The sequence below is a fragment of the Typopeltis vanoorti genome, chromosome 24, assembly GCF_054136105.1.
Source record: "Typopeltis vanoorti isolate ZY-2024b chromosome 24, IOZ_Tvanoo_1.0, whole genome shotgun sequence".
NCBI classification, from domain to species: domain Eukaryota; kingdom Metazoa; phylum Arthropoda; class Arachnida; order Uropygi; family Thelyphonidae; genus Typopeltis; species Typopeltis vanoorti.
Genome location: NC_143572.1, coordinates 2,314,069 through 2,336,951, shown reverse-complemented (window position 1 = coordinate 2,336,951; position 22,883 = coordinate 2,314,069). Strand labels below are relative to the sequence as shown.

The window sequence follows — 22,883 nt, the reverse complement described above, 5'->3', positions numbered from 1 at the left end:
CCGTTTCGACAGGCTTCGTCTTCGGAGCTCGTGGATGCTATGTCATGTCCGTTAGGTGTTTCTATCTTTGGTGTACCTGTGTTGTCTCCTATTGGTCGGAGTCGTGACCTAATTTTTATGTTATGGAGCTTCCAACTCGGAGATTATGTAGGGTGGGGGACGTTTATTGAGTTTTTTTGTTTTTTGTTATTTTTTTTATGTAATTCAAACAATTGAAATATATAATTACCTTAGTGAGGTGGCGCTCGTGTTTGTTGTGTCAAGTTGCTGTAAGCACGTGTATAACGTGTATAATTCGTAGAATTTTGATATTAAAGTGCTATTAAGCCGAAGTAGAAGGAAGCATTAAGAAATTGAAATTATTATTTCTGTATATATTGTAAATAAATATTCTGTGTATGTAAATTGTAATGGGTCGTGTTAAAAAGGGATTTAACTGGAAAGCGAGACAAGTTGCAGATTCTACAATATCCGATTCTGAAACCAACAAGGCAAGTCAATTCGTTACACACTTGGTGATTGAATAGTAGATTGAGCTATATTATATTGAAATATAGCATGGTTGTAGTACTTAGTGAACACGAAATTATTACTTTGCTTTTCCTTATGGGTTTATTGGTTTGCTATCTGATTACTTTTTACCAAATTAAAAATTGAATGCACGAGATTAACTAAAAAGATTACTCAAACTATATTATTATTATTAACTAAAAAGATTAACTAAAAAGATTACTCAAACTATATCACTCACTTAATTATCTGTTCCTTTCAATTTTACCTTAAATGTAATCGAATTTTTACCAGTAAGATGTCTTTGGGATACTTAACCAAGCAGCCAGTCGTTTTATTTCTCGTGGTTACATTTGCCCGTTCTGTATTTTTCACACACGTTTTTCACATTCCGCTCCTATTTTTTGCTTTTTTTTTTTTTTTTTGGCATACATAACTTGGCAGCATTTGTTGAGTGATTATTATTTATCTCTTTTGTGAAGGACATATGGAACAATATTTTACATGCCAGTTTGCCATTTTGGAGGATAATCAAGCGTCTGAAGATTTCTCCAGTCACTGACTATTCCAAGATTTAATCCTGGAATAGTCAATTGGTGTCTAGAGAACATTAATGGCGATTACTATTTATTTATTTATTTTGTGGCAATTGTGGCTTTTTCTGTGTCACGTATTTAGAAGTTGGATGATGCAAGCAAACCAGTCCACTGTGGATCAGGAGTGGTGTCATTCATTACTGTGGTTTCTGGTTTACTTATGCATCTACAAATTAATTGGCAACTATAAATTAAATCATTGTCATGCCAGTGTGTTTTGGCATACTATCATTTGTAAAATTCCTAGATGAGTCTTTGATACCAAGGATCTTGGCTAATAATAATAATAATAAAAGAAGTGCATTTGTCACTTAGTTCAGATTTGGATTCAATGTTTGTTTTTCAAGTTTTAGTGTAGGCTGAAAATGAACCAGGAGTTTGTGTGTGTGTGTGTGTGTGTGTGTGAGTGTGAGAGAGAGAGAGAGAGAAATCTGTCATTATCTGACCATCAAATAACTGACCCTTGAATGGGTTAGTGTCAATTGACTTCTGGTATTTGGCACCATGTAACTTTTCCTTCGTTTAATTTAACCTTCAGTTATCTTACTAGCAAACTGATTTCCTATTAATTGATGAATTACTGTATATGCATAATTAAAATTGTAGGACAGTGATTACAGCTTATAAAACTCCTAATTCTGTTGTGCTGAATGTTTTAGAGTGTATGGTTTTATTGCATTTAATGGTATTAGTGTATCGTATCATGGTGTGTGTTCTGCACTAGTCCTTTGAGTGCTCATTGTATACAAAATGAATCTGAGTGCTGAAAGCATTGGTGCAGAAGATGCCTAAAATCAGTTTGCCTCATTTATTTATCAGTTCTGTCAAGTATATCTGGAAATATTTAGATGCAAAAATGTAAGGTTTTAAATTTTGGGATCCACAGATGGGATGCTTCATCTTCACTTGGTGGAGTTAATAGTGAAGTAACCTTGGAGAGTGTACAGAGATGGATAACAAAAATGATATCAGGGCAGTACAGTTGATTATGAGGATAGACTAAGGTCATGCAGACTGCAGAGTTTGGTCAAAGGGTGGAAAATATGATCAAGTCATTTAAGCTGTTGAAGGGTTATTGGCATATTAACACTGTTGAGATTTTTCATATGGTAGAAAGAGGGAAAGGAGTGAGGGCAAGGAGCCATCCTTGGAAGTCGTAAAAGAAAGTGGTGAGTAAATGGTAAGAAGTAAGTTTTTTGCATGGAGAGTGGTAGAAACATGAAATGCATTACTTGAAAGGGTGGTGAACGTGCATACTCTGGATGAGTTTAAGAAGTAGTGTGGTAGACTTTCTGTTGACTAGTGTTGACTTCCCATGATAAGTCTTGTGACTCCATGGAGGTCAGGAAAATAATAAATCTGGTATCATCATTATCAGCAATGCTGATTAATTATGGATATGTTTGCATGGTTTAATAATTATAGAAGTAATTGAAAGTGTGCGATTTATAGCGTGTCTCTTGCAAAGGAATGGGTTTATTTTGTGCTGTAGAATAGCTGTACTTCATAACTTTTCTTTTCTTCTTTTTTTATTTTTTGGTGTGTTCATTATATTTTATATGTTATATACAGTTACAGTATTTTACCTGATTTTAATGCAATTTTCTCTCTCTCTCATATATATAAGTTAAATTGATATATTCTGTTTTTCTCAAATCTGTAAGAAAATGACTAATGGTAGATTAAACAAGCCTCTTTTCACAACTATTCTTGCCTATTACTAAATTTTATTTTTAGATAGCAGTTGATCTGAATGTACAGGATGACAAATATGATGCTAGCAACCCTTTGGTATTGCCTTCAGAGAAGAGGAAAACTAAAATCAAAAGGAAAAATATTTCACAAGCAAAACCCTTGTCAAAGAAACAAAGAAAGAAACTCGAAAAAATTCTTGAAACAAAGAAGAAAAAAGCAAATGTAAGTGTTAGGAAGACAATTATATTTTATTGTGAAATAATTGGCATGCAAGAAATGAAATAAATTTTAGTTAGCGGTTTGACATTGCAGAATAAGAATCATCTTTGTTGAAAGAATCTTCAGAAATGTTTTAAAAATATCTATTGTAATTAAAAAATATATATTTAAGCATTTCGTGTAAATTAATATCCAGAACAATGATACCATGCTGCCAGTTTTATTGTGTAGAAGAATGATATTTAACTGAATGATATGAAATATGTAGAAACACATGGAAATGCTTAGATGTTGACATTTATTTCTATTAACTGTTTAATAGTACTGACTCACAACATCACAAAAACAAAAAAAAATGTTATAGTGTATCATATTGACATTTTGCTGGATTTCAAACTAACATCCTTGAAGCACTTCTTGTGTAGAGGCTTAAGTGCTGTGAGGACATTATGTTGGAGGTTTAATGGATTTTTTACAACACTCAAAAAGAATTAAAATAGAATTTAATACTTCCTATATTTCGTCCTAGTCACTAGGACATCTACGGGGATTACAAAGACAATTAATGCAACATGCACACAAAAACTTACAATACTAAGCCCAACCAGTTTCGTCCTAGTCACTAGGACATCTACGGGGATTACAAAGACAATTAATACAACATGCACACAAAAACTTACAATACTAAGCCCAACCACGTGGGTGACAATAAAGTCCTATCTAGGTGGAGCGCCCTCTAAGGGCAGTAGTAGGTGGCCTGGAATGTAAAGTGGGACCTCTGGTGATGACTATTTCCCAAATTCTTCGGAAGCTTAATGCAACCGTATTTGTTAAGATTTGGTTGGTTTCTGAGAGCTACTGCTGCTTCTAAGAAAAGTCTCTCTTTCTTGAATTTGCTGTGGTGGAGCATGGTGGTTTTCTTCCATGATACTCTGTGGGTGGTGTCCAAAACATGGTCAGCCAAGCCTGAATGGCCATAGTTGTGTTTAACGATGTACGACTTGTGTTCCTCCAGGCGGATGGATGCTGATCTGCCTGTCTGTCCAAAGTACGCAAGCTTACAGGAACAGGGTACTTTGTAAACTCCAGGCAGAGAGAGAGAGGAGGGAGCTGATCTTTCGTAGAACGGATAAGGGTAGCCAGTTTGCGGTAGGGCTTATATGCTGTGTGTAGGTTATACTTTTTTAGTATCTTGGCTATTTTTTCCGAAGTGCCACGGATGTAGGGTATGGTGATGACATTTTCTAGGAATTTCTAGACACCTTAGTCACGCGCCTGCCTAATGATACACTTGCCTTCACTGTATACAGAAAACCCACACACACAGGCAGATACATTCACAAACTCTCCCACCACCACCCCTCACAACAATATGGCATCATTAAAACCCTTAGCAAGAGAGCCCACAATCTTTGTTCCAGTGGAACCGCCCTCACTACTGAGCTTAACCACATACACAGAACTTTCCTCTCCAATGGCTACAGCGAACACAGCATCAAAAAAATAATCAATTCCTCCCCCATTCCCCGTCCCTCTCGTCAACAAGAATTTAAAAATGCTATCACCATACCCTACATCCGTGGCACTTCGGAAAAAATAGCCAAGATACTAAAAAAGTATAACCTACACACAGCACATAAGCCCTACCGCAAACTGGCTACCCTCATCCGTTCTACGAAAGATCAGCTCCCTCCTCTCTCTCTGCCAGGAGTTTACAAAGTACCCTGTTCCTGTAAGCTTGCGTACTTTGGGCAGACAGGCAGATCAGCATCCATCCGCCTGGAGGAACACAAGTCGTTCATCGTTAAACACAACTATGGCCATTCAGGCTTGGCTGACCATGTTTTGGACACCACCCACAGAGTATCATGGAAGAAAACCACCATGCTCCACCACAGCAAATTCAAGAAAGAGAGACTTTTCTTAGAAGCAGCAGCAGCTCTCAGAAACCAACCAAATCTTAACAAATACGGTTGCATTAAGCTTCTGAAGATTTGGGAAACAGTCATCACCAGAGGTCCCACTTTACGTTCCAGGCCACCTACTACTGCCCTTAGAGGGCGCTCCACCTAGATAGGACTTTATTGTCACCCACATGGTTGGGCTTAGTATTGTAAGTTTTTGTGTGCATGTTGCATTAATTGTCTTTGTAATCCCTGTAGATGTCCTAGTGACTAGGACGAAATATAGAAAGTATTAAATTCTATTTTAATTCTTTTTGAGTGTTGTAAAAAATCCATTAAACCTCCAACATAATATCCTTGAAGCACAAAAAAACTTGTCAGAAAACATTAGGCACTAACAATCAAGTAACCTTCAAAAGAATTCAAAATTGTAACAGACAAAAGAAGTATCAAAAGAGGGATTGGATTTAATGTAATCTATAGCCATTGGGCCAAAGACAACATTAAAATGTTATCAGTAATTGGTTACTTAATGCAGCAATATTGCTGAAGGTTGGGATGTTCTTCATTGCTGATGCTGCTTGAGAAAAAAAAAATCTCAAACTTTAATAGTGACTTCTATACTATGTCAGTTTTCTTTCATTTAATTCTATATGAAGGGTTAAAAGTAAAGATAAAGTTCTCATTGAAGTGAAAGTGCTACCTTAGTTAATACTACAGTTATCCTTAAACATGACAATCTTATTGCTGAAATTGTAAAACTTTTAATGTTGTAGATTGATGACCAGTCTGGTTGATATATTCCCTTAAGCCAGAATAACTTTTTTTTTTCATTTGTGAACATTACCAAAAAAGTTTTGGTATCTGTATCCAACATAAATACTGTTTAAAAACATTAAACCATTAACCATTCATCTATGATTAAAATAAACAAACAACAACAACAGCAGCAAAAAAACAAACAGTGATTTGCTATGCAACAGTGGTCGGGAACCTAACATCTCATATGATCAGGATATATCTATAGTTCTTACTGTCTATCATAGGCTAAGATATAGATACAAGTCACTTTATATCTATCAGAGGATAGAATAATTTCATGCATTTAGAAAGTCAACTTTTTAACACCACTTTTCCTGAACCTTATATCTGATCTTGTCTGGTGATTGCTTCTCAAAACTTAGAGGAATAGACAATCGAATTTAAATCTACAGTAGTGCAACATCTTTGTCTTTTCAAAATTTCACTTCAGTATTACTGAAGGTAAGGGTAGGAATGCAATGTAATGGAAATTAGAATTTATTAACAACTCCTATATATTTTGCACATTGTAATATATGCATTATTCAGGGAGTAAATGTTGTAGCCAACTCTTTTGAATTGGTTATCCAAAATATGAACACAAGAATGAGTCAGACATCATTATTATTATTATGTAATACTTCCAGGGAATCCAAAGACTCATCGAGGGAGGTCACCTACTCCACAACTCTCCATCTGCATCAGCCGCAGCTACCTTCATCATCTACACCAACGGTATCTACCACTAATATTTTCACAGACAATCACAAACATCCATGCCCATGGATTCGAACCCGCAGCGTTTTGGCTGGAGAGTGGATACGCTAACCACTTGAAATCAGTCTGGCTAATCACAGCTGATTGAAGTTCCAGGGAACCATTATTCTGTCCAAAAATTGAAGTAATTCTGCTTCAGAGTGGGACTATGCTGTAAATATATCATCAACAAAATGTTGCCAGATATGAGGTTCAGGAAAAATGGTGTTAAAAAGTTGACTTTCCAAATGATCCATAAAGTAATCAGCCAAAGCAAGTAAATATGACTGCTCATGACTATGCTGTCTATTTGCTTATACAGTTTATTCTGCAGTATGAAGGATCCTGCATTGATAGTAAATTTAAACAATTTAACAATGTCCTGTTGAAGTGTTTAATAGTTTAAAAATTACAATCTGCAAAAAGGATTTCCATTTTTGCAGATTGTAAAAGGATTCTCTGCAGATGCAATCTGTGCACTACTTACAAACCTACCAAAAACATTATCTTTTTCTTATTATCTGTTAAAGATAAAAATCCTCTGCTATCCTTACCTGATTTATCAAGTACCCTGTTCATGTTAACTTTGCTATTTTTGCAGACTGGCCATGCTGCTGTGATTAGAATCCAAGAACAACAAAATTATATAAGATTTCTAGAATCAGAGGGTTCACGCCTTGCTTCTCATGCCACCAACACTAGACACAGAGTTCATTGGTATCAGACAAAGATGTTGCATTATTGTAGATTTGAATTCAGTTGTCTATTCCTCTAAGTTTTGGGAAGCAATCGCCAAAAATTGTCCATGAATTTTATTTTTTATTATTTTTAAAATTAATTTTGAATTACACAACCACACCTAGTTCCCTGGAAATTTAATAGTGTTTTCTTCTGTTTACTTAGCTGCAACCGAGACATATGGAAGCATACTCATGCTGTATGACTGATTTTTATGTTCATATTTTGAATGTTGTTACCAGTTCTTTTGCTCTCTTCCTGAATGATGTTCATATTACAGTGAAACATACAGGAGTTAATAAATTTTACTTTCCATTACATGTCTTAAACTATTTTTTTTTTCCCCAAGTATTATTACATCTACCACACATTTCTATAAAATATCTAGTTACAGTTATTTTGCCTGCTTTCGTTTAGGAGTGCCCCTTTTTTAATGTCATTAGCTTTTTACTCAGGAATTCTTAGGTCATTGCAGATGTATTTAGAGACATATATGTAGAATAATAGAGGAAGAAAATTCGCACATACCTTTTTTGTGCAAATTTTCTGTTGTTGGCTATCTTCTTTCTGCGATGCTCGTACTTCTGCTGTTAGGCTGTTAAAAGGGAAGGGGGTTTTGGAAAACGTGGGGGGGGGGTGAGGATATGGGAGAATTAATTTGAAAAAACTTGTTTTTTTTATATAAATATATACATATATTATTATTTTTAAGGGCGCTTTTTTTGGAGCGGGGAAGAGATGAAAGAGGGGGTTGAAAATAGAAATTTTTTTTTTGAGGAAGGGTTTATGTGAAAAGGGGCCAGGGAGAGAGTTAACAGGGTGCAAGCCGTTTCAACCATTTGTCGTCGTCAGAACTCATAGGAGAAGTGTAGGCTATGTCATGTTGGCTTGGTGTTTCTACCTTTGAAGTGCTTGTGTTATCACCTATTGGTTGGAGTTGTGATGTAATTTTTATGTTGTGGAGCTTCCAACACTCAGAGATTATGTAGGGTCAGTGGTCATTGATTGAGTTGTGGAGCTTCCAACACTCAGAGTGTTCGAAGCTCCACAACATTAAAATTAATCACAACTCCAACCGATAGGCAATAACACAAGCACTTCGAAGGCAGAAACACCAAGCCGACATGACATAGCCTACACTTCTTCCATGAGTTCCGACGACAACACACGGTCGAAATGGCTCGCTCCTCATTAACTCTCTCCCTGGCCCCTTTTCCCATAAACCCTTCGTAAAAAAAAACAATTTCTATTTTCAGCCCTGTCTTTCATCTCTACCCCACCTCTGTATATATTATATAAAAAACTCAGGTTTTTTTTCAAATTACCGTATATGTTGGCATATAAGACGACTCTCAAATACTACAGAAAACCCCTCGAAATCATGGGTCATGTTATGCGGTGAGTATTAAAAGGAAAGCTTAATTTCTTGGATGAACATTTGGGTAGTTACAAAACATCATTATATAAGAAAATAGGCAGTGTTTATAAACAAATCAGATTAATTTTTTGTTACATAATTTTTTTAAAATATTACAATAGATGTAAGTCTTAAAAAACAAATAATAATTATTAACCTCAATTTTCATATAATTTTCTTCATCGTCATCATCATCATCATCAAATTCCTGCCATGTACCCTCAAGGGGTGTACAGGATATGACAGTACTATATGAAAAAATTACGTCATTACTAACTTCCTATCTACAATTTTCCTCCAAATCAGTCTGTTACTTGTCAAGACTCCAACATTATCAGATCTTATATTTCTATCGTCTAAGGCACTTTGTACCGTATCAATCCACCTATATCTTGGTCTTCCTCTGGGTCGTTTTCCTGCCAACCTGGCAGAGAACACTTGTTTTGCTAATCTTTCCTCTCCCATTCTATTTAAGTGACCATACCACCTGAGATTAACTGTGCTAACGCATTCCTGGATGCTGACAATGTCAAGTTCTTTCCTAATATCCTCATTTTTAATATGATATTGCCATTCATGCCATCTGTTCACGCCTTTGATCTTTCTCAGGACTCTCATATCTGCGGTCTCTAGTCTTTGGTCAAGTGTTTTACTTCTGACCCAGCTCTCAGATCCATAAGTTAAAATTGGTTTGAACACTGTCTTGTATACAGCTAATTTAGTGTTCCGACTAATTTCTTTCTTATTCCATACGAATTTATTCAATTGACTTCCCACGATACCAGCTTTGCTGATTCTGTTGTCTATTTCTATATTTAATTTACCATCTTCAGTAAAAATTGTGCCTAAGTAGCTGAAATGTTTTACTTGTTCCACAGGTTCTCCATTCACAACACAGTTGACATTTTCAATGATTCTGCCTATTTTCATTGTCTTTGTCTTTTTATTACTGACCTTCATACCATATCTATTACAACAGCTATTCAATTTAGTCAGAGAATCTTGCAGACTTGTAGCGGATTTATTTAGAAGTATAACATCATCCGCATAAAGCAAAGAGCTGACATTAACATCTCCAATTTTGATATCAGGTTTAATACCACATTCCTTCATAATGTGATCCATATAGATAATGAATAACAGAGGGGATAATGTACATCCTTGTCTCACACCAGATTTAACATTAAACCATCTTCCTGTACTTCCTTCAATTCTAATTGCTGACTCACAACTCAAATAAAGACTAAGTATTGCTTGATATAATGCCCCATTGACACCATATAACTATAGCGTATTGAATAGCTTCTCTCTTGGCACCTTGTCATATGCCTTTTCCAAATCGACAAAACTTAAATACAGATCTTTGTTATATTCCCATGCTTTCTCGACTATTTGTCGTAAAGTGAAGATCTGATCCTGACAGCCTCTATTTGGCCTGAATCCAGCTTGTTCTTCACCAAGCTTTTCTTCCACAATTCTTCTCAACCGTTTCTCAAGTATACTTGCATAGATCTTGCCAGGAACACTCAGTAGGGAAATACCTCTGTAATTCTCACATTCAATTTTATTTCCCTTTTTATATATGGGTACTATTAGAGCTCTACTCCAATCATCGGGAATTTGTCCCTCTGTCCAGGCTTTCTGAACTATGCAGTGTAGCCACTGTAAGACTCTTATACCACCATACTTCAGCATTTCTGGTCGAATATCATCTACTCCTGCTGCCTCTCCACATTTCAAGCCTTTGATGGCTTTTTCGACTTCAAGTATGGATATGTATTCCTGACTGCATGCCTGGTCAGTGTTTTTTATCACTGTGCTGTCATCACTGCTTGTTTCATTTAGCAGTTTTTCAAAATAATTACTCCATACTTCAAGGATATCTTTTTCTCCTGTTTTCATTTCACCTTTATCATCTCTAATTCCTTTTACAGCACTCTTTCCTCCATTCCTAAGCTTCTTCAACAGCCTTCAGAATATTTTGCCACCTTCTTGATATTTATTTTCTATATTCTTGCCAAAGTCCTCCCATGACTTTTGTTTAGCTAGTTTTACACACTGTTTAGCTTTCTTACATTTGTCTCTGTATTCTGTAAGAGTAAAAGCTGACTTATTTGCCAGGAACTTTTGATATGCTTTCTTCTTTTCCTTCACTGCCTCTTTAACTTCCTGTGTCCACCAGGGAGTTCTGATTTTTTTATCCTTGCACACAACCTCACCATATGCCTCTCTGGCAGAATCAATCAATGTTTCCTTCAGAGTTTGCCACTGAATCTCCAAGGTTTGATTCCTGTTCTCAAACACTTTCATTTTCTTTTCAATAATATTTCTGTATTTTAGTCTACAGTTCACATCTGAGAGCTGCTCAACTTTTATTCGCTTTAAAACTTTCTTACATGTTATTCTTTTCAATATGAAATTCAATTTTATCCTGCTCAAGACTAAATAGTGATCACTTCCAATTTCAAATCCTCTGTACACTCTGGTGTCCTGCACCAGGGAGAAAACATCACTATCAACAATAACATAGTCAGTGAGACTTTTCTTATTCCTAGCCTCTTCTCTCCATGTGAATTTGTGCACATTTTTATGTTGGAACATGGTGTTAGTAATAACCAGTCCATGTCCTGAGCAGAAATCCAACAGATATTTGCCATTATTATTAGCTTTGCTCTTTTCTCCAAATTTTCCCAAAATATTTTTGTATGTCTCACAATCATTTCCTACTCTGCTATTTAGATCCCCAACAAGGACCAACTTTTCCTTTTTCATTGTGTCAGTTGCTTTTTCTAAAGCCTCAAAAAATTCCTCCACTTCTACCTTAGTAGAACCTTCTGTGGGACCATAGGCACAAATAAGTCTCATTGTCCAGTTCTCCATTCTCATATTTGCCCACATTACTCTACTTGAGACTGACTGCCATTCAAGAAGATTAGCCTCGTATTTTGTGTTGAATACTATGGCTACTCCTTCTTTTCCTTGATTGTCATTGCCTGAATATAACATTTTGTATTTATTGCTCAGAAAGATCTCACCAGTTTTGGTCTTTTTTGTTTCAGTCATCCCTATTATGTCGATCTGGTACTTATCTAATTCCTCAGCTAGCTCAATTTCTTTGCCATTCAGGCTTCTTACATTGATAGTACCGATCTTTAACTCTGGTGATGTTGAGTTGGGGTTTGTTTTCAGATTTGTTCCAGTAGCTGACTTTTCGCTGTTCGCCCTGGTTCCCTGGCGAAAACAACGGGGGCCTTGTTTAACCGGGCGACGCCCCAGCCGGCATGAAATTTTGTCATGTTGTACCATCATTTTTTTATTTTGGTTTAACTAATAAGAATACAATTTGGTCGGCTAAATCCCAAATTGCCAGCCCATCCTTGTTCGTTCAATATCCAAATAGATACCCAACAGGGTGCACCACGAGAAGGTGAGGATTGGACATTAGGTCAGAAGCCCTGGTCGGTTCTCCGCATTCCTTTAAAGGCTATGTGGAGGTCTCCTCTCAGTTATACAGCTTTGACCCTTAAGCACCCCGCACTTCTTCATCGTCATCTGTTGAAAATAGTTCTTCAGATTCATTGTTTATAAATGATCGTCATATGGATCCCAGTTCGAATCTGGTGAATTCATTTCATTTTCATTGTCATCAGTGTCCCACAACAGATCATCTTCCATACTACCCATAAGATCTCCACAGTCTCTACTTTTACTTTATTCCATGCTCTCATCACAAAATTGTACACTCTTACTACCTTTAGACTCCACTGTTTTATTGCTTATCATATCAAAGCTCATAGGAGTTTCATCCATATTTCCAATATTTGACAATGGAAATTTATGTTCTTGGCTCAACTGAATAATAAATTTATGGAAACTGGTAGGTTTGTAGTCAAGATCTGCTGGTAGTTTTTGAGCAATTTTAGTTTTTTGTTGCATTACCAGATTTTGTCTGTTCATAAAATGATTACACCATCCTGAAGTAGCTTGAAATTCTATACTTTCATCCAGATTCAATCTTGACCGTTTTAGTGCATATGCTTTAATCATATTTCTTGTAACAAGATAACCATTTTGCCTTTGTTCAAATACCCATTCTGCAACTGATTTTCTAGTTGTCGCCATCGGTGATCCCCTGTTCTCATCGCATTTTTTCTTTGGCAATTTTTTTAAAAGATCTTCTTTCTTCCTCAATTCTCTTACCATCTTCTCGGTTATGTCAAACTTTCTTGCAGCAGCACAGTTATTAGTTTGCTTTGCCATTTTAATTACCCTTATTTTAAATCGGGCTTCATACTTTCTTCGTTTTGTTGCTGGTTCCATGATTTTATATGATAACAATTTTAATATTCCTAAAATTAAAAAAAAAGGAAAATTAATAGTTAATTAAAATTGGGGCTAATCACTTTTAATTAGGGTAATTCACGTAAATACTAAATCTATGATATGCAAAAAAATATCGGATATGCATAGATATAAAAATAACGGATGTGTCCAAAAAAGGTATGTGTGAATTTTCTTCCTCTATTATTCTACATATATTTGTCTCTAAAATACATCTGTAATGACCTAAGAATTCTTGAGTAAAAAGCCAATGACATTAAAAAAGGGGCTCTCCTAAATGAAAACAGGCAGAATAGCTTTAAAAATAATAGTTTTTAAGAGGAGTAACATGGGAATTTTCCCAGAAATAATACCTATGTCTAGTTACAGTTGTTTGGTTCTTTTCTTTTCTCTCTTTTTTTTTTTTTTTTTTTATATAGGAAAGCATACTGTTAAAATCTACTAAAGACACCTAATGCATCCAGGCTACTTGGTCAAATGGCATTACATCATCTGTTGAGCACAGCCAGAATAAATTTCATTGTAACTGTGCTTGGACTTAGGATGTATTCTAAGTGTTTTACCCATCTGTTTCATCTAGTTGTTTGTTTATTTTTTATTTTCTATGTAAAATTAACAGCATATGCAGTTAATTTAAAGAATTTCAGAAATGTCATTGAGGGGGGGGGGAGAAGCAGCACTTCATAAAACCAGTGAATAGAATAATGAAAATTAACTATTATTTAGATATTGGCCAAGTGTAGGTGAATAACTAATTTAATTACGAACTAGTTTCGCCGGCTTGTGCTGTCAGCTTCATCAGGGTATAATCAGGAAAGCAAAGAAACAAAAATTACAAGCTAAACGTTAACTTACAATTCTATTTCAATAACAAAATAGTAGTGTGCGTGAAACAATACGCATGTCGCAGATACATGATTTACTTGTTGAGATGCATTTTGTAGTTTGCACCGAAGTTCATTTCTTGTGTGTTTATTGATCTAATTAAAGTCTTCCATATATCTGGTAGGATTAAACCTTGGTTCCTGTTGAGATTATTTGTGGCGGGCAACTGTAGCAGCTTCTTTGAAGATTCTGGAATGGTAGTTTTCTTCTATATATGGCATAAGACTTTTATTCCATTCAATAATGTGGTTGGTTGTAGAGAAGTGGGAAGAAAGGCCAGAAAGGCCAGGTTTGTTTTAAACGTCATATCTTGTCTGTTGTTTCTAACATAGCTGATGTGTTCCTTTTGTCTCACTTTGAAGCTTCTAGATGTCTGACCAATGTAACTTAGACCACAGGAACAAGGGATGTTATAAACTCCTGCATGTTTGTAGAAATTTAGAGAAGTCAATATCACTACTACCACAACTTACAGCTAATGACTTTAGATTGCAAAGCAGCATAATCCTCTCGTCTCCTTCAAGATCTCCTCACACCAATGTCACTCCTATGGAAAAAAGAACGCTACTCAACTTAAAGAACAACAAAGACATCATCATATTTAAGGCAGACAAAGGGAACAGCACTGTCATCTTAAACACAAAAGATTATGAAGACAACCTCAACAATCTTTTATCAGATACATCTGTCTATAATGTACTTAATACAGATCCTATGTTGAACCATAACGATACCAATGAATTATTACGTCAGATGACAAACTGGCCTACAGATCTAATTAAAAAGTTAAAATCTATGCATCCTCTAACTCCTAGACTATATGGCATTTCAAAAGTACATAAGGATGGCTCCCCATTATGCCCAATAGTGGATGGAATGAACTCTCCAACATATTTACTGTCAAAATATCTAGCTAAAATTCTACAACAACACATCCATAATTCAGATACTTATATTAAAAACTCTCAACATTTTATAGAAAAATTAAAAAACATCTCTATCTCTGAAAATGATGTACTTTAACAACAGCACTACAATACTCAGCTGTTCAACCAGTTGGAGGGGAATGTGATTTATGCTTCTCAAAGGAGCTATAGTATATTAATTTCAGTCCAAAGTCTTATTTGTAATGTATATCTTCTTCAGTGAAACAATTTTAGAAAAATGGACTGCAGTTCAGTTCGTAAGTGAACCAAACTGTTTTTTTTTAAATGTAAATCCTATCCTTGAAAGGCTGTAAATCTATCATGTATTAGTACTGTGGGTGAGCTCGTAGTCAGATAATCTCAAATCCTATTCTAGACGTAGGCTTATACTTTAAAAGTCATACCCATTCTTTGAGAAACAGTCATTAAGCAGGGCAAAATAATATCAGTTTATTCAGTTATTTTGTTAATTTTCAGATTAACATAAAACTTTTAATTTATAATATCTGAAAGAAAAATAAAAATGAAATTATTAGTTTTAGGAATTGGAATGTCAATTTAATTTCACTCATATTTTTCTTATGGTGTTAGAAATGACTCTTTATTTACAAGGACTAGAATTTACAATAAATGAATCAAGTCACTTGAGAATCAAGACAGGAGGCCTTCACATAAGCCTTTATGTAATATTGAGAATCACCTGAGGCTTATGACCCAGTTTTTTTATTTTATTTTTTTTATTATATATATATACAGTAGATGCCACTTATTGTGATCCCTTTCGGATAGTCGCTTTTCGATGACAATAACAAGCTGATAACATTAAACAAAGGATATAAAAAAATTGCATCATTTATTTCAGTTTATTGTTATGAACATCATTTTATTTAATTTATTATTATAAACAACATAAAATTTATTTTAAAAACTTATCTAGTGTTGTCTGTAATGTGTTTGAATATAGTAGTTCATGAATAAATTGCTCATACTCATAATGGCTTTCGAAGTTTGTTGCACACTGTGACAAAGTATTCGTAGAGCTTCTTACATCTGAGCATTGGTTGGAGGAGCTTCTAAAATTTGTTCTTCTATACTTGCATTAGGTTCACTTTCTTTTACTAGTTTAAAGTTGTAATAAGAAGCAGCTTGACATATTTCCGAGTCAATGTATCCACCACTTTAACTTGTTATCAATATCTAACCAACTTTCAAATTCTTTTGACATACTGTCTGGGGGCTTTATCAAAAATTTCATTTGTAAGATATTCAAATTCTTTGGAAGAAAGAGTTTCAGAGTTTGTTTTAAAAACTCCACCTTTTTGGAAGCAGTTTTCAGTAGTCTTCTCTGAGACTTGCTTCAATGACATTGCTACCAAATGCAATGCATCAAGAAAGGAAATCTTTTTATTTCCCTTCTTGATGCATCAAGAAAGACCAATCTGATTGTACTTGCATCAGATTGGTCTTTTATATAATCAGATTCAGCTATAATTCTCGCACGAACTTCCCTGCAATAATAAGCTTTATAAAAGCTCGTATAATGCCTTGGTCACATGGTTGAATTAATGATGTAGTGTTCGAAGGCAAGAAGATTACTTTGATGTTCTTTAATGATAAATTATTTGGGTGTGTGCAGTCAAGTTGTCTACTAACAAGACAATTTTTCTGCTATAATGCTAAGGGCTGTTTTAACAAGCACTTAAAGTCAAATTTACTTACTGAAAGAGAGCATGAAAATAAACTTGAAAAATTGCGTTTCCACTGTATTTATACCCACCTGCATATTTACCTGGAAGATTTAAGATTTACGGAAGAATAAGATTAAAAGAAGATAACACAAAAGTCAGATTTCGACACACGTTCTTTGTCAGCTTTTCTGATTAACCGTTAAAGTTCTTAATTCTGAGATGCAAAAGGCTAAACATTTTGAGGATTTTGATAACAATAACCAGAACTTTGATTATAATAGATGGATTATTTTTAATTCATGTTCATTGGATAGTTTTAAATTCATTGGATAGTTAACCTATCCAACTATGCCTTAAACAAAGATGAACTCTCACTACTCAGCAAAGGCCTAAATTTTGCCGTAGCACCCAGATCGATGAACAAACTGGATTTTATTTGTAATATTGAAAGGGCTTAAGATTCATCCCAAATAACATATCAGATAAAATACATTTAGAAACCGACAATAACAAGCAACTTAACGAAACACGAATTAACAGTGGTGAAATCATTAAAATCAAATCCAGACATCGTAATAATTAAGAGCTGATAAAGGAAGTGCCACCGTTATTCTAAACCGAACCACATATTTAGAAAAAATGAATCTGCTAGTCTTGGACAATAGTACATACCAACTTGTTAACTACGACCCAACAAATAGAATAAAATAGAAAACATAGAAACTACTTAAATCAATTACTATGTGGCCTGAAGATACAGTCAAAAAATTACTTCTGCACTATGCTCGTTCCGCAAGAATTTACGGTCTACGAAAGATACACAAACAAAACGCACCACTCTGGCCAATAGTCGAAGGTATAGACAGTCCGATTTAGCACCTAGCCAAGAAATTAGTGGCAACACTCAAGGAGTTGGTAGGTCATTCCCCCTCATATATCAGAAACACACAACACTTCATAAAAATAATCAAAGACATTGCATTAGAAAAGATGATTTATTAGTCAGTTTTGATGTCTCTGCCCTCTTTACGAATGTCCCAATCAATGACACAATTCTTTTATAGAACAAATTACCTCTAGATATCACGGCGCTTTTTTGCGCATGCTCTGGTTATTTTGTATGGCAAAACGCTTTCTACCTACAAAAAGAAGGCACAGTCATGGACTCACTATTATCCTACCCCCCCCCCCCCATTGCTAACTTTTATATGGAACATTTTGAGCAACATGCTCTAGATTCCTCTCCTTTAAAACCCAAAGTTTCGCTTAGATATGTTGACGATGTTTTTGCGATCTGGCCCCCATGTCCGCCAGACACTACACACTTTCCTTAGCCGCCTAAACAAACAACACAAATGCATATAGTTCACAATTGAGATTGAAAAACAGAACATACTTCCTTTTCTAGATACACTTGTCACACGTCTTCCTCTGGCAGTCTTTCCTTCATGTATTGGTCAGTATGTGTTAAAAACTGACACGCACTGGCCAATATATACAAATAAACTTCTACCACCACCCAACAAAAACCAGGTGTCATTAATACTCTAAAAAACAGGACTTTGAAGATCTGCTCCTATGAACAAGTGCTGAAAGACAAATTTAAAGTTATCAGCAATACTTTTCTAAAAAATGGTTACAGCCAAAATACTATTAACAAAATTCTCTACAAGACCTCAATAAAAAAAAAATCAGATTACAATAAAACTATAACCATTTCTTACATTAAAGGGACATCAGATAAAATAAACAGAATACTACAGAAATACAACCTCAAAGCCACCTTTAAACTCCTGCAAAATTAAAAAGCGTACTCAACTCATCCAAAAACCCATTCCCTCTGCTGGCCCACCCTGGAGTATACTGTATTATTGCACCTGTAATCTACCATATATAGGGGAAACAGGACACGCAATTCCTATCAGGCAAAAGGAACATAAACAACATATTAAATATAATAACTATGGTGAAGTTGGCCCTGAATACTACATAGAATTGACTGGAAAAGCACCAGTTGTTTACATCACACCAAAATATGGTATGAACGCAAATTTAAGGAAGCCTGTGAGATTATTATCAACCACCCCAATCTGAACAATAATGATGGTCTAAAAATCCCAAACATATGGAAGGCACATATTTGACTCACGGAACCTTCCTCTCTAAGAGTAACTATAAACAGGACTTGAGATAATTCAAGATCCTAAATCAAAAATAACAATTGTAATGCTAAAAATAGGACATCATTGTTGCTGAAATAAAACTATCTATAAGAAAGAGTGTTTGCTCATGTCATGGACTAAATAATTAATTAATTTGTAATTGTATTTATTTATTTTTTTTCACTAGAGGTTATGCCAGTAGAATAACAGGTGATCAAATCATTGTTTCTTTAGCTTTCTGTATGAAAAGCCAGATGATGACCTTAATATGAAGGTCAAAACTTCAGGAAATTAAAATAGTTATTTATAACATGGTTGTAAAGTCCTAAAATTTCTGATACGAAGTCCTTCTTTCACAGTGACAATGCCCTGTTATGCTGTAGGTGTTTTTGTGATTATGTTAGAGGAAAATGATGCGGAAAATCTTGACTTACCTATACACATCCCTATTTCAACCATGAATTTGAATTATGAAATGCACCAATATAATTGAATCAAATAGTGGCACATGGCCTGGCAGTTATGTTGATGGAAGAATAGTCCAAAATACCTGACTATCACAAACTTGTTGCAAATATGCCTTAAATCGAGACGGTGTTCTCTGGCTGACTCGAGTATGTCAGGCTGCTTGGATATCTGGGCGAGCACCAAAGCAATGGCAGACAGGCATAATAATACCAGTCTTTAAGAAGGGAAACCAGAAGGATTGCAGTAACTATTGTGGCATCTCTCTGCTCAGCCTGCCTGGGAAAGTGTATGCTAAGTGCTTGGAAAGACGGTGCAGGAGCATAGTTGAGTCAAAGTTCCAGGAAGAACAATGTGGCTTTCGTCCTGGTAGAAGCACAACTGACCAAATCTTCACTTTAAGGCAAGTCTTTGAGAAATCTTGGGAATATGCCAAGAATGTCTACACATGTTTTGTGGACTTGGAGAAGGCATATGACCGGGTTCCTCGGGATAAGCTTTGGCAAGTAGTACAGGAGTATGGAGTGGATGGTCAACTATTAGCTTCCATCAAGTCCCTGTATGAATGCCCAGAGTTTTTGTGTCAGGGTAAATAGCACAAAGTTTGAACCTTTCACAGTCTCCGTTGGCTTCTGCCAAGGGTGTGTTCTGTCACCCCTCCTTTTCATAATATTTATGGACTGGATCGATAGGCACAGCCGAGGCAGTGAGTGTGTCAGAATTGGAAAATGTAGCATTGGACGTCTGCTTTTTGCAGATGACCTAGTTCTGCTTAGCTCTTCCACAGATGACCTCCAGCGGACCCTGGATAGGTTTGTAGCTGTTTGTGCAGATGCTGGAATGAAGATCAGTGTGGCCAAAACTGAAACGTTTGTGGTCTCAAGACAACCATCCCAGTGCACTCTAAATGTAAGTGGAGTCCCAATGAGACAGGTGGAGAAGTTTAAATACCTTGGGTCCATATTCACGAATGGTGGAAAATGGGACATAGAGCTAGATACTCGAATTGGCTTAGCAAGCTCAATATTGCGGGAGCTTGGCCGTTCGGTAGTATTGAAGCGGGAGTTAAGCCAGAAGGCAAAGCTGGCTGTCTTCAATACAGTCTATGTCACCATCACCTATGGTCATGAGAGTTGGGTAAAATGACTGAAAGAATGTGGACACGAATCCAAGCGGCTGAAATGAGGTTCCTTCGAGGGATTGCGGGGCTGAGAAAACTCGACAGAGTCAGAAGCTCTGCAATTCGGGAAACCCTCAATACTCAACCGCTACTTCTCCGTGTTGAGAGATCACAGTTACGCTGGTACAGGCACCTCCCTCAGCAGGCCCTCTTTGCCAAGCCAGAGGGTGGGAGGCCACGTGGAAGGCCAAGGACTCGCTGGATAGACTATATCCAAAACCTTGGATGGACATGTTTGGGAATCCCACCAGAACACCTGAGCTTGGTGGCAGAGGATCGCGACCATTGGAAGTTCTTCTTGCAGCTTTTGCCCCCACAACCCAATTAGGAAGAGTGGGCCTTGAAGATGTATGTATGTATTTGTGTTCTTTGGCACATCAGAAGGTTCTAATAGAGAAGAAGAAGAAAAATTTTTTATGTGATTAGAGAAGCAAACTTGAATGTATAATTGAAGTGTTAGTTTTGAGTAGAATAAAAGTGAATATAATATTGAATAGAAAAGTGTGTAAAAAGTTTTAAAAAGAATCAAAGTCAAGTAGCTTTCAGATGAACTGTACACTCAAATATACAAAATATAAATATTATTCAAGAAAAAAGGAAAGCATTTGTAAACAAGAACTAAACATTGGAGAATTATTGGCAGGCTGAAGAAAACAAAGATTGATTCAGTTAGTGAGATATATGGTGAAGTTGTTTTCAAGGATAAAAAATCAGAACTTGATGGTGGATTCACAAAGTCAAAGAGGCATTCATGGAAAAGAATAAAGCCTGTTGCAAGTTCTTAGCAGGTAAGTCAGCATATACTCTGAGAGAATACAGATAAAAATGTAAGAAAGCAGTGTGTACAATTAGCTATACAAAAAGTGATGGGAAGGCAAGAATATAGAAGATAAATGTCAGGAAGGTGACAAAAAGAATGTTCTGGTGGCTATTCACAATTGCTTAGAAATAGAAAAAAGAGTCCTGTGAAAGGAATTAGAGATGATAAAAGGAAAATGAAAACTAATTAAGATATCCTTGATGTCTGAAATAATTAAGAGACTGCTAAATGAAACAAGAAGTGATAGTACAGCGATAGAAAATACTTAGGAGAAATGCAATCAGAGTACATATTAATACTTGAGGTAGAAAAAAGTCATCAAAAATCTGACATATGGAAAGTTAGCTGAAAAAGATTATAATTGACCTTTCCAAAAATGCTCAGATATGGAGGTATAAAAGTTTTAAAATGGCTGCACTTCATAATTCAGAAGGCCTAGTCAAAGGGTCAAATTCCAGATGACTGGAGTAGAACCATCATCATAGTATTTATCTATAAAAAAAAGAAATAAACTTGAATGTGAAAATTATAGAAGAATTTCTCTATAGAGTATTCAAGTAAGATTTATACAGACATTTGTGAAAAGAGGCAAAGAAAAATTGTTGAAGGAAAACTTAGAGGAAAAACAATTATGTTCAGGCCAAATAGAGATTGTCACGATCAGTTTCACTTTAAGACAAATAGTTGAAAAATCATGGAAATAAAACAAAGATAGGTTTGTAGATTGGAAAAGGCATAGCACAAGATGCCAAGAGAATAGCTGTTCAAAACATTACATTTATATGGTACAAATGGGATATCGAGCAATATATAGTCTGTATTTGAATTGTAGGTCAGTATTTAGAATTCAAGGAGGTTTAGAAAGATAGTTTGTAAAAATCAGATATGAGACAAGGATGCACATCATCTCCAGTGTTATTTATCATCTATGTGGATCACTTGAAAGAAAGTGGCATTAAATATGATATCAGATTGGAGATATTCAACTCAACCCTTTACTTTATTCAGATGATCTTATATTATATGCATAAATAAATTCAGTACAAGTCCTCAAGATTTCTTTACTAAAATGAATAATTGTTGTAACAAATTTGGTATGATAACACAGGCCTGTGATGGAAAAGTTGTCTGAGAAGTATTAATTGATTCTTATAGATTTTTAGCTGCGGAGTTCAGAAAAAATATTAAAAAAATTCCATCACCCACCAATTTTATCGTTTTTATTAGTAGTATTTGGATTTAAATTCAGCGCATTGATATTTATTTTCATTTTCCTTTATTTATTACTAATTAGTTGTATAAGCTTTTTTGAACTGCCTTTTATGGTAAATAAAAAAATTTCCATGAAACTTCTCATTCTTAAGATAGGAAGAGAGAGGGAAGAATGCAGATAAAAGTGAAGGTGGCTACTTTGAATCTGATTTGCTGAGATAATGGAATGACTTTCCTGTTGTCACAGACACTTACATTTTCTTGTGTGATTCTTTAGTTGAACTTTAGTCATTGACTACTAAAGTTATCATATTTCTGAAAGGTGGCATATTTTCAAAGTTAGTGTGAAGATTTAATTTAATGTGTTTGCGTTTTTTTTAATGTTTTTACGTAGTGTTGTGTAATAGTGTTGATGTTATTCATTAAAATTTGTTTAACTGTGTTTTAAGTGATGTTTGTAATGGCTTCAAGAGGTTGCAAAAATTCACCTAACAAAGAGGATACCCGTGCGTTTAGTGCGAGTGGGATAGCCGAGATCGAGAGTAACATTGGATCAAGAAGGAATGAC

The 22,883-nt window shown here is 35.4% G+C and overlaps 1 protein-coding gene across 2 annotated transcripts in view; it reads left to right on the top strand.

Annotated features, from left to right (window-relative positions):
• The first annotated feature begins 269 nt into the window (after positions 1 to 269).
• Positions 270 to 22,883, top strand: part of kz (putative ATP-dependent RNA helicase kurz) — a 304,771-nt gene continuing 282,157 nt past the window's right edge. For both annotated transcript variants that reach the window (XM_090413301.1, XM_090413300.1), the window contains exons 1-2: positions 270 to 491; positions 2,844 to 3,023. In XM_090413301.1, the coding sequence (XP_090269427.1) occupies positions 411 to 491; positions 2,844 to 3,023 (261 nt within the window). In that variant the 5' untranslated portion in view covers positions 270 to 410. The remainder of the gene's footprint in view (positions 492 to 2,843; positions 3,024 to 22,883) is intronic.